General features: G+C 46.3%; 1 protein-coding gene across 9 annotated transcripts in view; it reads left to right on the top strand.

The window, feature by feature from the left end:
- Window positions 1-12,253: 12,253 nt before the first annotated feature.
- Window positions 12,254-17,753, top strand: part of FGFR2 (fibroblast growth factor receptor 2) — an 88,383-nt gene continuing 82,883 nt past the window's right edge. For 2 of the 9 annotated variants that reach the window (XM_064514324.1, XM_064514322.1), the window contains exons 1-2: window positions 12,254-12,742; window positions 17,260-17,516. In XM_064514324.1, the coding sequence (XP_064370394.1) occupies window positions 17,342-17,516 (175 nt within the window). In that variant the 5' untranslated portion in view covers window positions 12,254-12,742; window positions 17,260-17,341. Of the gene's footprint in view, window positions 12,743-14,626; window positions 15,042-17,259; window positions 17,517-17,753 lie in introns of those variants that run through there. The other 7 variants (XM_064514323.1, XM_064514319.1, XM_064514321.1 and 4 more) reach the window with 6 other exon arrangements.

Below are 17,753 nucleotides of genomic sequence, written 5' to 3'. Positions count from 1 at the left end.
CATGTGTAATGGTCAGAAATCCTAATCATAGACAATTTAGATGGTATCTTCAGCTAGCTGCTTATACTTTTTGGAGCAGTTATTGTAACATTTAGAGGGCTTGGCATGCTGGATACACGCAAGCACCTTGTAAGAGACTGCTGCATATCAAAAGCGTTCACAGTCTCTATAGGCCAAAGAAACTGTAGAGAGCAACAGAGCTGCTGTTAGACCCCACGTAATGTCCAGACCTTTCTGCCTGGTTGTAAAAAGGATTCCAGATTGACTGAAGTGTTTTTCTGGATGCATTTACCTTAGCGTTGATTGAAAGTATCATTACTGTACAAATATTTCTTCCTTCTGCAGCCATTCCCCTGAAGGAAGTTTGCATTTCAGGGTTCAACTCAGCAGGCAGTAAAGGGTTCCTGTTTTAGCTAGCTGAGAGTGCAAACATGGGAAAGATGGTCACCAGCTGGGGCATCAGGTGCGACCCTCTTGGGACCTGGTTTCCTCTGTGACTAGGAGCTTCTCGTACATAACCTCTCTGCTCGCTGGTGCTCTCTCTGTGAAGCATCCTGCCTTGCAGTGATACTGTGAGAGTAAATGCAGTCATAACTCTGAGCTGCTCCTCAGCAGTAGGGCCCACACAATAATAAATTGATAGGTGCAGACACAACCTAGCTGAGCCTTCCCTCCTACCTGATGATATTCTGAATGGGAAACAGACCTCAGCAAGATTAGTTCCATGAACACCATACCCAGCCCTCACACAGAAATAACTTCCATTGCTTATCTGCAAGCCCCTCTGCAACGTGGGTGAATCAAAGTCAAATATTACACTTTAAAAGACAATTATGTGTCCCTTACTTCCTTAACCCCCCTCAAAAGTCAAATAGTGCTATCTAATCTAAACCACCCCAGCTCTTCCCCATTGCCTCGGACACATGATGTGCATTACACTTGTGCAGAAATTCATTGCAGTCTGGCTTAACAATCCCTTTGAAGTCCTTGGGAGCTTATCTGTACTCACTCCAGCAAGCAAGGGTGTGTCTCCTGGGCAGCTTGCATGCGACCGTAAAGGAGAAATTTATCCCAGAGGCCACAGGTGCCTCTGTTGTTTTGTCTGAGTGTTGGGAAATCTCCAGAATTTATCCCAGAATAAAGGGATGCATCCTGAGGCTGTTGCTTTTGCTGTGGGCCTGAGGTGTGCCGCACGGTGAACAAGAACATGGCGTGGCACCCATCAGTGTCCTGTGGCACAGTCACTACAAAGAGGAATCACACCTATTCGCTTAGCCCTACAGATGTGCCGTTTGCTGTCTGCAGTAAGGGACAGGAATGCAGCTACAGTGAGAGAAAAGGATAGCTAGAGACTTTTCGTGCCCACACAAAACGTTCTCCCGGATTTAATACCAGAATTACCTAAGTTCTGGTAGGTTCCGCCCAGAGAATCAAACACTGTCACAGGGGCAGCTGCAGTAGTTACTTTCCTGGGAAAAGAGCTTCGGGAAAGCACTGAAAACAGTCGTAGCTGCCTTTCAGTACAATTTAGCAGGTAGGAACAAAAGAGGAGCTGGCACGAGGCATTTGGCTGGCTCCCAGCTGAACACCAGCAAATCCTTTCCAGATTGTCTCTGAGTTGCAGAGCAGAGCTCCAGCACTGGTGTTTTAGAGCACTGTAACCCTCCAGATACACTCATCAGAGTGAACCTTTCGTTGCTCAGACCCTTTCCCATTCCCCTGATGACGTCCCTGCTCTGGCCTCCCCTTGCTCCTACCTCCAAGGTCCAAAACCACCAATCCCATGCAGCTATGGGCCCCTTTTGCTGGCCTAAATGGTTCCTAAATTTGTAGTTACAAACGCCTTCTTTAAAAAAGCTGCAAGATGGTTTACTGCCACGGTGGAGTAGAAAAAAAGGCTGCCATTAATCCTTACATGAAAATGGTGAAGCAAGTTTATTTGTGTTGGTTTAAGGCTGTTCTTGTTACATTCTTGAAACTACTGAGGTTATCTTGTAATTCATCTGAATTACAGCTTGCAGCCTTTTAAGCTAATTTTCGATTGTGCTGCATTTAACTACTCTTTACCTCCTTCTGCCTCCAAGTATATTTGGAAAAATATACACCAGTTTTGGGGACCCTTAAACTATAGCTTCTGAGGTGTCTCTGCATCAGAAAATTGAGATAGTCAAAGCATTTCTTGAGAACAGAAATGTTTGGGGGCTGATGAGGCTTTCGAATCTACCAAAAGGTGAGTATTTTACAGCACTGGGTTTTGGCTAGAGGAGAGTTCAGTCAAGCAGCACTCCTTCTGTTTATTTTTTGAATGTTTTGAGTGAATGCATGTCTCTATAGATGTTTAGACAGTGGCAGCACTAGAGCTGGCATTTATTTATTCACAAGATATGCATCATACAAACAGCTGCAAACTGCTTCTCCTCACTGCTGTGTTAATGCGTTCAACTCTGACCCCCACAGACCACCCTACCCGGCACTGAGAGGTAGCACCATCTCCTCTGGAGCCAGCTATATTGAGAAGGCGTTGCTGGCTATTTCTTTACACTGACTATTCTCTAGCAAGAATCATGTTGTCTTGCTTATTAGTTTTATAAAACAACAGAAAGTAGGTTCTGCCAACTGTGCACTTTCTGTTAACTGAGAGGCTGTCTTAAAAAGGTTGTTGGGCTTGTGGGCCAGAACCTTAGCTGGTGTAAATTGATGAACAAGTCTAACTTACACCAGATGTCCCAAAGCCTTTTCTGTAGGGTCCTTTTTTACTTGCTGATGAAGTCCCCTACCAAATAAATAAATAAATAAATAAAAATAAATAAAAAAGCCATAGTGGCAGTAACTAACGCCGAAGGACATAGTGACATCTCTGACTGCGAATTTGCAGCTTTCTCGTGACTGGAGCTCTGTGCAGCAGGCAAGAACATGGGCACCTAGATACTCGAAGACATTGACAAATGTTGTCAATTTGTGTTTTTTCCTCTGGTGAAAAGTTAATGGCCTTCTCCCACTGTTCTCTCTGTTAATGGAAGAGCTCAAATGGGTAATGGATTTGTCAGATTTTTGGATGCGAGACATAAGGAATTTTGTCTTGAGCCCATTTGGTGTTCCTCCTGGCATCCAAGGAAAGGAAGCCTCATTACTAAACCCTGGATGTGACATATCTAAGGATCAGATAGATTTTCCTAAAGGACAAAGCAACTGGATATCCCGAAAGAGCTGGAATCACAGCATGGTTTTCCTCTGGGATCTTTTGCAAGTCATTTCCTCAGGAAGATGGGGTTAACTCCATTTTTCACATCCTTTTGGGAAGCGCTCCTGGTCTGGCCTTACCCCAAAACCAACAGAAAGCTGGGTATCTGAGGGAGGCCAGGGGTTTATGTGCAGAAGACCTTTGTGTTTCCACATCATATCCTGGCTTCATGACAGGTTAGTGGGAGCACCCTATAAGCACCTTCCTTCCCTCCCTCAGCTCCCTTTCCCCTTCATCCCTTCTTCTGCCTCTCCTTTCATCCCAGGGGGATCCTCTGGCTTGTGGTCAGCCCTGAGCCCCACTGCTGCAAGGGAGGAGATCAAGCTGCCAGGGGTCCTGTCTGTGTGTGGATACTGGGAACACAGCAGGACTGGGAGAATAGTCAGGAACAATCGACAGACTGTCCTCTGGTTTAGAGAAACTGCAGGAAACATTTGTGTTCCCTAATGACCTTTTTTTTTTTTTTTGTAGTCCTTTTGACTGGTGTAGGAACAAACACTTGCAGTTCTCGCAGTCTTTTTTTTTCCTTTCTAAACAAGAGGATCCAAACCTGCATTTCTCCTCTCAGTGCAATTAAAAACATTCTGGACATTAACTTGCACAGGCAACATACACCATTGTTATACCAGGGTTTATTTCTCTCTATATATGATTTTAAGTGACAGTGAATTTATTGCTGATTATCTCTTGTAGTTACTATTGTCTGTTTGTTTGTGGAGACAGGTTAGACAGTGTTTTATTTCTTCCCTGTAAATGATGTTTTCCCTGTTGAACAGCATAATTACAAATGCAGCTCCTTTGCTTTTGGCTTAATTTTTCCCTGCTTTCTCTTCCCCCTCCCCCCTTGGCTGTACTCTGGAGATCATAGTAGTTTCTGTTTAAAATGTTTCTGCTTCTCTGTTTTCCAGAATTTAATCGGGAGCCTGCTGCATGCTGAGTAGGGTGGGAAATGCTGATTCCTTTTTTTCCTTCTCAGAAAATAGATTGCTGAATGTACGGCTTCAGGGAATAAAATTTACAGGAGAGAAATTGCCCTGTGTTTTTCTACTCTATAGATACTTCACTGGCCAATGGTATTTCAGCCTTTACATACAATGAAAAAAATCTTACTAGGGCAAATGCTTTCTGCAACTGGGGGGGGGGGGGGGAGGGTCAATGTTTCTCTTTGATTTTCTAGTTCTTGACTTATTACTGCAGTTTCCTGATCCTCTGCCTTGAAAATGAAGCTTGTTGCTCTCTGATTCATTGCTGAATTGCCCTTATTTAGATGTAATGAGACTGAATATGCCAGTGAGAATTGGTCTTCTATTTAAAAAGCTTCCTTCTTCCTTCAGTAGATATATCATCTATTGCTGATCATCATTATGGGCCTCTTCAAAGGGCATGAAATACTCTGAGATCCATCCAGCCTGGAGAGGTGGGGAGAGGTGATGGGCTGTAAGAGACTCTCTCTCTGGTAAAGCGGTCAAGTGGCAAAGCCCTACGGCAATGCCGACAGAGTCCTGCAGGATCCCAGCCCGGGGCCACGCTGCCGCGAGGCCAGGGGCCAGGGCTGCTCTTCTGTGCCCAGGGTGAGAAAGGTTGTGTAGGACATGGGCTAGCAGGGCAGGCCCACCCCCCGTCCTCCCGCACACGCTGCTTCCTCAGAGGAAACATCGTGTGGGATCTCCTGGGATGTTTGCCTTTCTGCCTATGTTTATGCTCTTAGGACCTGATCTTCCCAAACAGCCCAGGGTTGGGGCCAGGAAGCGCTACTTCTTGTTATACACAGCCAGCTGGAAGCCAGCACAGAATGAGGTCCCTGAGCACTTGGTGTGCACTCAGCACTTCACAGCCAAGGGGAAAGCCAGCAGTGCAAGGTGGGATAAGCTGAGCGCCGGCTTCACCAGTATCTGTTCAAGCTGATGCTGGCTGGGCTGTACGACCTGGGATCCAGCCATCACCTTTCTGTGGCAGGGCTCTAGTGCAAGTGCTGAGAGGTTTTCCCAGCCTCAAAGTTTCTGGGCTGCTGCTTACTCACAGTCTTTGCATTCATGATTATTTCAGACTGTACGAGGAACAGATCTAAGACTTTATGAACCTTGTTTATAACATTCCTTTTGCCCAAAATGCTCATGTTACCTGCTCATCAAATGCGAGGTCGTCAGATAATCAAGCCCTTTGGCTCTACAAGACTCTATTTGGGGAATTAAAGAAGCAGTAATTCTAGCTAACAATAAGAGCTAACAAAAGAGTTTCCCCGCTTCTATGGAGATCTGCCATATTCCTTCCACTAGAGGACGGTAGCTCATGTATGCAGACATCAGTAGCATTTTGTAACAGAAGCTAGAATAAAACAGCCCTGCCCTTCCTGTAGAAACGTGTTCCTTTCTAGTGGTTTTCACATAATGAATCCCAGTGAGTATTTAACTAAGTCTCCCCTGTAATCAAGTTTCTGGCCTCCTTACTTGTACCCACAATGTAAAACATTTCCTGACCTATTGCATTTAGCAGCCCTGAAATTCTCCTGCAGTATCTGTTTCTGTGCTCAGCTGGCATCAGAAGAACTGCACGATTGTTACTGGGTTTTCTCATCCAAGAATCACTGATATTAACTTTGTTATCCTATAAGATGGAAAGGATTTAGGACCTCAACTTGGCCATCTAAGTCAAAAGCAGGCCTCTTAGAGGCCTGAAATGCTGCTGTATGTTCATACATATATGAATATTCAGTGCTATGTGTATGAAAATTCAGTAAGGTAAATCTAGTTTTCATTCAAACTGAGCTTTCCCATAACCCTCCCTTCAAAATACAAAAACATGAGAAAAACATTGTGTGAGCTTCTACCTCTCTGTGAACAGGCAGAGAGGATGGTTTAGGTCTGTGTGGTGCTTTGGCAAACCTTTCTATGGTAAAACCTTTGACTTTTATTTAAAGAACTCTGTGTGTTTGAAACAAATAGCAAATCTCCTTTTGTGTTGGGCTTTATCTGCCAGACCATTACCTTTTTATCCCATTTTTGGACTGCAGCTTGAAAAGGTGGTTACAGAGTTAACAAATAAGGGTTGTTAAACCTTGATGATCCTCTGTTTACATGGAGGCTTTCTTGGGCAGATCATTGGCTTCTCTGCAAGGCCATCCAGTTTCTCAAGTGGAATTGTGGGTACTTTAACCACCTGCAAAGTGGATGGGAGGTCATCTCACATTGGGGATTTGAGGGGATAAAAGACATGGTTTCACAGAAAAGGTCCTGCGCAGACACTGAAGAAAGAAATTCCTATGGAAACAGTGGTAGGAGACAGAGAAGTGAAACTGTGTGCAAAGGACAGGAAGAGAAGAAAGAATATGAACTACTAAGAGAATTCTGACTTAAAGATATTGGACAGATGAGAAGAATGAGGCAGGGAAATACTTGTAGGCATTTAGTACTTCATTACATGTGTATGTTCTGTGGTAGTAGAAAGTAAAATGTGATTTTTTTTTTTTTGTTTTGAACTACTGCAAAATGACCGTGTCTGTCTGTGTCTGCAGATGGGTCTCTGAAAGAGTGAACTGTAAATGTAAAAGCTTGGCACTCTAGTGAAGGATGTGGTAAGCGGAAGGGGTCTGCAGGGATTCGGTGGTCTAGGGCAGCCTGGTCACAGGACCCTACCCAAAAAAGAAGTGCCTATGGAGTGCCTATGTTATGGATCTGTGCCAGCTGTCTGTCCCACTCCCATGGTTTAAACTGTAGCACCAGCCCTGGTGTAATCCCCACTTAACGCCTTCTACTCTGAGGTCGTGCCTGAAAGCCATAGCAAGCTTCCTGAACTCTAGTGTCACCAGAGAAAAATCTGATCTGAGGCAACGTTGCATGGGAAGCTGCCACAGCTGCCGGTCGGTCTAGTTAGCCAACAGAGCTTTAGTAGAACAAACCAGCATGTATCGATCAACTGGAAACAGAAACAAAAAACTCATGGGTCTACAAGCCAAGTATCTCCAAGAGATATAGCCGTAATAGAAAGAAAAACTGTCTTTGCAGCCTTTGTCTTCTCATTTTTATAAGCCTGATTCTGTCTTGCTGTGCCCTGCTCTCGTGGAAAAGGTTTTATTTATATGATTTCTCTAACGCGTCTTTTAAGGGGCATCACTGTTAAAAGGTAATCTTCAAGGGCTGCTACTTTCCACTGTTCTGGAAAAGATACTCTCCCCAGGTAATTGCCCATTTGCTCTTCAGGGGAGCATGGATTAGAGTGCTGAATGCACATAGCACCAGGCTCACCTCTTGGCCCAAGAAGGTTTTAACATTTGCTTTCTTTACAAACTGCATTGTCTACTGTGGGGAAATTGAGGCAGGTACCCTGAATATTATAAAACATTATCATAATCTTTGCATAATCCTTTCCCAAGAATATGCTTCAGGGCCCGGAGAGAAGAAAGTGTAGCAGAGCAGCCCAATCAGACCAAATGAATGCTAAGAGCTCAGAGGCCCAGTACTCGAGGCCGAAACATACTGCCTTAGTGATTTTTGAGCCAGAGATGCCCTGCCAGGACAGAACAGTGTGTGAGAATTCCTTCAAGAGTGGATACAAAATAAATTGAGGATTTTCTTTTATTTTGATTAATTAGTATTCAATATTTGCATTATGGAAGTGCCCAGAGATTCTAGCTGAGATCAGTGTCTTATTGTTCTAAGCAGTATGTGAAAGCATGGTTAGAGATGAGGAGCTTACCATCTAAACAGATGAAATGGATAAAGGATGGGAGACAGGAAGTATCTATTATTCTCATTTCATAGCTGGAGAGTCTGGACACAGACAGATTAAGTGACTTTCCCCAGAGTGTATAGGAAAGCTGATGTGGAATGGCAGACAGCATCAAATGTCCAGCATCCCAGTGCAAAACCCTAATCATAACATATCACATTTCCTGTTTAAATGTATCTTGCAACAATGTAATAATAATAACAAAGCGTTTTTGATTTTTTTCCTTAAGACTTACAATATGGGAGGAGTGCCCAGAAAGGTTACATGGCTATGAGGTGTAACTATCTGAAGAGAGTGATGATCCTCTAATGACATACAAAACATTGCTACCTTAGTAGTGAAGATGATCTGTGTTCCAAGTGCTTGGCAGTACTGGCTAAAGTAATTTCTCTTAGAAGATGCTGCTGTGGCATAAGAGACAGGGAGATCAAAAATTGATAGGCCAAAGGAATGGATTTGACACAATCTGTAGCTTAATGAGAATGAGTTTTGTTATTGATAAACACTCAGTAAAACTATCCCCTTGCAGGATGGAAACTGGCCCCCAGCCCCAAACATGTATTTTGGGGCAGAAGAACTTGGTAGCCAGCCTGTTCCAGACTTATGGGCAATTACTGGATCTACTGGCATTACAATAAAGAATTTCTTATCACAGTCTTTCAATCTAGCAGCATCTCGAAGTCATATGGGTGAAGGCTAGTGACGTGAGTCTCGCAGTAGCCATTTTTTATGTAAGAAAGGGTTAATATTAATTTATGTGAAGTCTTTCCCCCAAGAAACTGACAAACAAATCCATAGTACAACTTTGTTTATCATTTAGAAGAAAAAGATGAAAACTATTGAGACCGGATTTTCAGAAGTGGGTTTCTATGACATGTTCCTTAGATCCATAATATTTTGGCACCTTAAAAAAAGCTCAAAGCTGCCAAGAAAAGGAGCCACAAATACTTTGAAAATGAGGTAAATATTTTAGCTGCCAGAGTTCAGGTTTAGGCACTTAGTTTTAAAAGACCTTAACAAAAATTTTGGACAAGAATTTAATCGTACACAGCAAAGTCAAGCAAAAATTACGGACAGGACAGCTTGAATAATAGGGAGGAAATGTTGCTTCCCATTGTCCTCCATGGAGAAGCTAAGCCCTCAGTGGTGTGCGTGGACGAATTAGGATCTAGAGGATCTTCCCCCATTCCTCATGAAAGCTTTAATGCATGGGTTTTCTCTTTCTTTTTCTTCCATATTGTATTGCTATTTTCATCAGATAGAAATGTAACATTACCAAGTCCAGCACTGGTACTAGGAAAATTTACTACCGGCAGGTACCCTGTGGCCTATCCCTTTCATACCTTGCCATCTGTCTGCAGTGTGGCAGGAGCTGTGGCTTGTTCCTTACTGGAATTCCCATGGAGCGACAGATTTCCATGGGACCTTGACTACGTTAATATCTCCAGGATTTAAGAAAAGGTCAGAGAATCTATAAGGATCAGAACTGAGGTTTGCTCAGAAACTCTGCATTTCATTTGTTTCTAAGGTGACATTTTCCACATCATCCACGGGAATTAGTTGCCTATCTCACCTTTTCTCTCAGTGGATGCAAGCCCTTTTTCCTTCTGCTTTGTTAAACTTCAACCTTCATCTCCAAAAGTGCTTGAGCTGGGCTCCTGTGGCTCCAACTCAGGAGCAGCCTGAAGTGAGGCACATTTTCATCTTGCCCTGCCAGGAAGAAGAGATGCCAGGTGGAAATGAGTTATGTCTTCACTCTCCCAGGGACAGAGCCCTGCCGAGATTTTGCTGAGCCCAGCTGTGCTTTCCCTGCAGCTGGAGCCACCTCGTTTGTACCATGCCCTCTGTTGAACATTAACTGTATCCCTGCCTGTGTGTGGAAGAGGGAACCAGGAGTCCAGCTGACAGCAGTGACAAAGAGCTCGGAATACTGAAAGATTCAATTTAACTTCCCTTCTCCTCCCCCACTTCCATATGCTAGGGGACAGCACTGTTCGCGCTTTTGAAACTCGCGGTGCAAAGGAGCATTGGTGTCCTCATTTTCCTTCCTCCCTATTGATGTATCATTGCCAGGATGAAAAAGGACGTCTCAAGAGCTTTTGAAAAAATGGGTGACTACTCAAGACATTTTATAAAGGAGGAAGAATGGGAGAGAAAATAGAGCTCGGTAGGGGGTAGAAGGATTCTGAATGTGGGCCTTGTCTGTCTTTTCTTCTGCTTGAAACCTGGAGCTGTTGTTCCTATTTCAGTTCAAACTGTCACCTTTAGTTCATGATGGCTTTACTGCCCTTGCTCCTGAACCTCAACAGATTGGGGCTTATTTACCTATTCACACTCCACTGTGGAACCTCATTAATAGGCTTATTAGCCACACCATTCACGTGCAGGAGGGCTCACAAAAAAGATTCCAGCCACTTTGAGAGGAGGAGGAAAAAACTGTAAAGAGATTATGCTCTCATTCAGCAGCCTAACTGCTATGAAAGGCTCCCTGGGCCCACTGAGATCTCTTGAAGCCTAAATATGATGACAGAATTGATCCCCCCCCCCTTTTAATTCCAAACATGCTTCTGCTTTTATCAGATTGAGGAGTTCGGCTGTTGTGGGCCACTTTTAAGAGAATGTGGCTCATTTAAGAGAATAGGGTGCTATTGATAGACTGCTATCTTTTCATTCCTCAGAAGAATAATTTCTGACAAGTGCTTCCAGACATTGGAAATAGGTGTTCTGATTTGTCATTTTTAGTGGAATGCTTCCTTTTCTTTCAGAGTATGCAAAGATATTGATGAATGGGGCAAGGTATTGCAGCTTCCTGTGTTAGACAATAATTTATGTGAGAATGCATTAACAATGTTTTCAATGGGCAATGGACATGCTTGGACCTGGGAAAATTGGATCTTGACTGTGACATCTCAGCTTCTCAATTAGAACATTCAAATGTCTGTGGCTTTAGGAACCAAAAAAAAAAAAAAAAAAAAAGAAATTAAAATTGTGTTTCTAATCAATTACAAATTTGTTTGCTGTCCCTCACAAAACTTGCATTACTGCTGGTGATGGTGGGAAAGCACTTTCTGGGAGGTAAGTACATACTCTAAAGAAAACTTGTTTTCAGGTTTTTCATGTCTGGAAGTATGTACAGAGTTACATTATGCTGTGGAGTCACAGTGCTTGAAGATCCCCTCTGTCGATATTGTACAAAACAAAAATATACAGTAGAGCTATGCTTACATAAATTGATCAACACTGATTTAATTTGAGGCACCCACCGCTTATCGATTTTGCTGTCAAGCTGCTTTTACAAAGCAAGCATTACACGGACTCTGTATTAGCAACCTTTTAGTTAATGGTATCTAAAGTAAATGTTTTGTTAAACAAGTATCAGTTTAACTTATACTGAATTTTAAATGCATTGTTTTAAATCCGTGTGTCCAGGCAAATAACGTTTGCTGAACTATTTGACAGCTTCCCTCTTTGGGCACTGCATACACAGTTATTAAAGGTGTGCTGTCAGGGTGATCCAAAGCAGCTGAAATCAGGCCTCGCACTAAAAAGGCTCCTAAGAGGGTGGTGATTTTTTGAGCGCGTGTTATCCCGCCATCCTCGCAAGCTGCAACAGGCTTGTTCCACGGATCAGCCAGCCATGGCCCTTGGCCCGAAAAACTTTAGGCCAGATTTTCGGGGAGAGTTGTGCTGGCACCGCTTCTGGGCGAGGAGCCCACCGCTGCCCTGCAGCACCCGCGCAGCGCGGGCCGCGGCCCTGGCGCGGGGGGGACCGGCCGGGCCCGGGCCCCGACCCCCGCCCGCGGGGACGGCCGCCTCCGCTCCCAGCCTTCCTCTCCAACCGGGTGGGGACCTCGGCGGAGCACCGGGGGTGGCGCCGGGCAGGATGCCCCCGCCGCCAGCCCCGCGGCCGTGCGCGGGATGCGCTTCCCCGCTCCGCCGGGGCCGCAGCGGGACCGGGGCACTCGCGGCTCCTCTCCTTCACGCTGCTCCCTGCGGGCCTCTGGCGCAGGCGGACGCCGCGCCGCTTGGCTTCTGCCGAACGAACCCCCTCTGCCCGCCGGGCAACCCGCCCCGACGAGAATCGCGGCTGCTGGCCGCTGCCCAGCCGCGCTGGCTCCGCGGCCGGCGGCGGGACGGCACCGCGCCGCGCCGCGCCGGGCGGCCGCAGGGGAAGGGGCTCCGCGCCGCGGCCGCCGCGATTGGCAGAGCCGAGCAGCGCCGTCCAGGAAACGGCTCGGGTTGCAGCGGGGGGAGTGACCAGGGGAGGGAGGAAGGGAGGCGGAGGAGTGTGCAGAGAGAGGGAAAAAAAAAAAAGAAAAGAAAAGAGGGGGGTTGTCGGCTCGACAAAGCTGCGGCGATTACGGGAGGGAGGCTGGATGGAGCGGACCCGCACCCGCGGCGCTCCGCTCGGCGATGCCCGCGCGGGGGAGGTGGCTGCTGGCGCTGGGCACGGCCGGGTCGCCCCTCTGAGGCGGTAGCCTGTGCCGCGCAGCCCGCGGACGAGCAGCCGGGCCGGGCTCTGCCTCGCCTGCCGGCCGCGGCTCCTGCCTCCCCGCGCCGCCCTGCCCCGAGCCGCGTCCCGCCCGCGCCCCGCGGGGGATGCGCGCCGCTGCGCCGCTGCGGGCTTGCCAGCCGGCCCCGCCGGGGCTGCCTGCGGAGTGACCCGCGGCCGCGGAGGAGTTTCTGCCCGTCCCGCGGAGCCGCTGCTCGGCACTTGGCCTCCGCCCGCCTGTTGCGGCGGGAGCGGACCCTCCCCGCGGAGCTTCTGCGCTGCAGGTAGTGGCACCCGGCTGGGTCTGCGGCGGCAGCGGGGGGGCGGGCGGCGGGCGGCAATGCAGCCCCCCAGCAAGCGAGGCGGGAGCGAGTGGCGGAGCGCGAGGCGGCTGCGCCCCCGGCGCCGCCCCCGCTGCCGGGCGCCGCATTCGCGCGGGGCCTCGCACCTGGTGCGCGGCGGCTGCGGGCCGCGGCGAGGCGCGGGCCCGGCCGGGCGCTGCCCGCGGAGCGGCGCGGAGAGGAGCGGCGCTGCCCCGCGGCTCCGGCCGCAGCCCGCGGCGGTGCGGGGCGGGGCGGTGCGGGGACCTGGCGGGGCTGCGCTGTGCCCTTCTGTCACTTGGGCGCTGTGCGGCTCGGGGCGGGGGAGCCTGGCAGAAAACGCAGCCCGCTTGGTGCCTGCGGGCCCTGCCCTGCGCAGCCGTTTGATGCGCGGCAGCCTCTGGGGAGGGTTTCCCGCGGTGGCAGCAGGAGGGCCGCCGGCACGGTTAGCGGGCTTCTTATTAGAAGGGAGGCTTGGCGGTGGGGGAGCACCCCCCGCTTAGGTGCCTGCGGGGCCGCCGGTGCGGGACGCAGGCACCCGCGCAGCCCCGCGCCCAGCCCGCCCCCGCGGGCCGGGCCCCGCAGCCCCCGGCCGCCAGCGCCTCGACGGGCCGCCCGGAGCCCGGCGCGAAGGCGGGGGAGAAGTGCCGAGAAGCGGGAGGTCCTCGCCCGCCGTGCCCCGCGCGATGCTCGGGGTGCAGGGGCGGGCGGTACGGAACTGCCCCCGCCTGAGATAAGGAGGGAAAAAAGAGATCGTCAATGAAATATATATTTAAATGCAAAACGGCCCGTTCAAACAGTGATCCATTATGCGTTTGGTGTGAAACGCTATCAACATTTAAAACTTCATTGTCTCCTTTGTACCAAATCCCTGTAAATCTTCCACTAGCCTTTACTCATTTTCATCTGAAAAGCCTGTTTGGGCTGAATAGACAGCAATCAGCAGCCTCTGGACTTCTCTCTCTCTCTCTGGAATGTCAATTAAAATGCAGATTTTTTTTTTCTGATCTCTTAGTGGCAAAAGACTTGAGAAAAACAGGATAGTCTTGGAAAGCAAATGAAAGAAGCTTGAACAATGAAAAAGTACTGAAGCCGCCAGCCGGTTCCCATTAGTCCTCCAGAATTAATGCTTAATAGCTGTGATGCTCGAATCTACTTGGAGATTGAACTGTGGTGAAGAGTCTTGTTATCTGTACATGTAGGTGTAGAGATACACACACACATATATATTTATGCTTTTCCATATATATGATTATATAAATGCATAGCAGCTAGTTTTTAAAGCTTCATGTACCTAGATTTTTCCAATGAAGCTACTAGGCGGTTGTTAGGGCATTTGGGTGTTCTTTGAAGGGGAATATCCATGCTTCATTCAAATTTTACTATTCCCTGCCTAGTAGAGAAAGATGCTAAGAGTTATGCAGTGAGCAATGTATTGATTTGGTTAACATACTCTACAAATTGCACTCTCCGTGGGGAGTGATAAACATCTTATAAACAACAATGGAAGTAGATTAAAAAGAACACGGAGCATGGAGCATTGAATTTAATTAATGCCACTGCTGAACAAGTACTACTTGTTTGTGTGTGCGTGTGTTTAAACTGAAGTACAGCTTGCAGGAATTTGCTTGGGCTCCGAAACCAGTCTGCTTTCCCATGCTTGTCAGTTTGGCAAAGAAATTTGGGCAGGTATGTGACGAGGTGAAAATTGACTTGATGAGCGAGTGGCAAGGAGAGCCATCAATCATTGGAGGCTGACAACTCCTCCCCAAAGTGTAGGCTGAGAAGAGAGACAGAGTTCCCTTTCAAGGGGAAAAATAAACACTACATGTGGCTTTCACTGAGTCTGAGACTCCAGGAGGGATTATGGTATTGTAGTCAGGAAGCCAGAATTGTGGAGGCCAAAAAGCATGCTGGGGCTGTGTTCCAAACATTGAGATAGAGGTACATAATTATCCAGTGCAGGAGGTCTTTCCAGAGAATCGGCCCCCAGCAACTGTGGCGATTAAACTATGAAAAGAATTTGATTTCGTTTCTTTTTCATTGGACTCTGCTTTTTTGGGGAAAGGGCAGTCCTTGAACCATTCTCACTATCGTGGTTGTAAAAGGTGTTCTGATTGCATGGATGGACCCAGAGCTCTGATTTTTGCTTTGCTACACCTTTGCAAGACATTTTTTTTGAATTTTCTGTTGTCCTGTGGATGAAGAATCCCTACTTTCTGCTGGCAAATGTTCAGGTGCAGAAACCACCAAAAATCTTCAGGTGAGAAGGTGCATTGGCAAGTAGCCTTGTGCGACAGTTCAGGATTTAGGACGATGGTAGGAGCTACATGCATGCTTTCAATGGCTTTTAATGTAGCCTAAAAATCTTAAGCGGCTGAAATGTGAATGGAATTGATGCTGTTTAAAAAAGCGTCTGGAATATATGTTAGCGTTCCAGTATGCTTTCTTTTTTGAGAAATTATGATTAAATTTTGCATTTATATACCTAGCCTTTAATCAGGTTTCACAGGATGATTTGTGGGAATTGAATTAGCATTACATGCAGCCTGTTAATTGGGATTTTTACCCACTTTACAGCTGGATAAACTGAGCCACAGTGCTGTGGCTGTCAGACAGTGAGTCAGAGGGTTGATCTGGGTGATAGTGTCCAGGAGGGCTTGCTCCAGTCCTTCACCAAACACAAACCAGTCACGGAGATAAAGCTCACTTCAATTCTACACCTGCTCTGCACTTATTTAAAGAAGTGTTCAGAGAGCTCTTCACAAATGTTTATGCAGTGGTCTGGTGGTGTTTTCACTGAAGATTTAATCGTGGTTGCTAGCTTGTGGTCTAAAAGAGGACGGAGCATTGAGCTGATACTGGTTGAGGTGAAAAAAACTGACTTGGAATGTCCTGGCCTCCCTAGAAATGCCATGTGTTAATGATTTTTCCCCAACTGCCGTATTTATTTCTTCTAAAATCCATCTCTACTGACTCCAGAAGTTATTGTATATAGTATTCAGGATGAAAGATACCTCAACAGCATTTCTGCTCTTAATACTCTGAACCTGTTTTGTATGTACCAGGTCTTAGCTGAAGGCTAATAAAATTTGAATACACTTTTTAATGGTTGACTTTATAAAGGGAGAGAATATTCGTCCATGTTTCTGAGTACCGCATGTTGAGGTGCCATAGGGTTCTGCACATTCAGATGACAGGGATTTTTGAGAAGTTTGCCTTTATCCCTACACTTCCCCCTTCACCTTTTTAGGGATGAGCACAGGAGGGAAAAAGAGGTTTTATGCTATTTTTTTTCTTCAAGATGGGTGCCCTCGAAACTTCGGTTAGCTTTCCTCATGTCTAAGATTAATTGGCCAGGTTAGAACAATTGATGCAGTTTCCTGATTTATCCATTCATTGAGGTATACTCACTTTTATTTTTGGAGAGGAAAATAAGGTGTGCTCTTCTGGTTGAACTGTTAAGTCACCCCTTGAGGATGCTTTTCAGACCCGCACCTGGCATCTTGCTGTGGTGGTAACCAGGTCTGACACTGAAGGCAGTGTCAGGTAGTTTGGTGCTGTTTTTCTCCTCTCTCTTCCTTCAGCACATAGCTGATTTACCAAACAGTCATCTTCATCTTAAATGATTTGTTTTACAGTGAATGAAATAGGCATTTTCCCCTCATTTGTAAAATACGTATCAGTAAACATCCCCAAGCGAGAACGAGCAGAAATGTGTGTGCACATGTGAGCGTGCTTTGCAGTTTAGCATTGTAGGAATGGAAAATGATGCTGGGGAGATCTCCTGTGAAACGGCAATCTGTATCAAACTTTACACAGATTTTAATTGCTTGTAATCCACTTTAATTAAGAAATACCTCTGCAAAGACTAGCTCCTTTTACCTGTACTGGACTCTCAGACATTCAAATGGACCCTGAACTAAGGCAGAAGGAGGGAAGCATACAGAAGAGTTGGAATTCCTGAAGTGATATAAAGTTTTCTAGATTATCTAAGCCTAGAGAGTATTTGTCAACTGTTTTCCTTGTAGAAAAGTATTGAATTATTGAAAATTCAGCTGGCTGCAGAACTAGGTAAAGGACTGAAAAACACGGCAATCTTACATAAACCTTCAAACAATAAGAAGAATATAATTTGTATAATTGTGGTAATTTTGTAGTATTAAAGGTTATGTGCCTGCACATGTGCATGCTTTTATTTTTTTAAAGCTGTATATTTTTCTGTCATTAAAATAGCTCTCTAAATATGTGCTGAGAAGTGATTTTGTGAAAACAAGGAGGACTTGGTTACGCCTCAGGTGATGATGGAAACTGCTAACAGAAAATGAAAAGTCACTCACTTTTCACATATTCTTGAAGCTGGAAAATGACTTTTCCCATCCTCCTCCTCCCCCTCTCAACCCTGTTTGGGGCTTTGTGAAATTTTTCAGTTTGCATTTAAGACGGTTTCACTGACACTGCTAAATCTCTCTCCCCCACAGCAGCAGACGACGTTCCAAGCGAGGAGGTATTATCGTGGCCGAAGGCACTGCTTTCTGTCCATGCTTCTGTAGAGGTGTTCAGATGGGATTAAAGTCCACATGGAGATATGGAAATGGACCAGGAATTTACACTAAAAAGATGGTCAGCAGGGATTCGGGTTGCCTTATATGCCTGGTGGTGGTCACCATGGCTGGACTTTCCCTGGCTCGACCTTCATTTAATTTAGTTGTCGAAGATGCCACGTTGGAACCTGAAGGTAAATCATTCTAGAATGCTTCATTCTGCAATATAAGTTAATTTTAAATGCCTGAATATCTGAAATAGAATTAAGCTCTTTATGTGCTTTGGTAAATATAAGGCAAGTAACAGATTAGCCCTTGATAATTACATGGTTTCCAACTTTCCCTGTTTACACATGGACTGTGTTCAACCCAAGTGTGCATATATTTAACCATATACAAGCAAGTGGTGTCAATGATTTCACAGAGATTGT

The sequence above is a fragment of the Dromaius novaehollandiae genome, chromosome 6, assembly GCF_036370855.1.
Source record: "Dromaius novaehollandiae isolate bDroNov1 chromosome 6, bDroNov1.hap1, whole genome shotgun sequence".
Classification (NCBI taxonomy): Eukaryota; Metazoa; Chordata; class Aves; order Casuariiformes; family Dromaiidae; genus Dromaius; species Dromaius novaehollandiae.
This window is presented reverse-complemented; position numbering and strand designations above follow the sequence as displayed.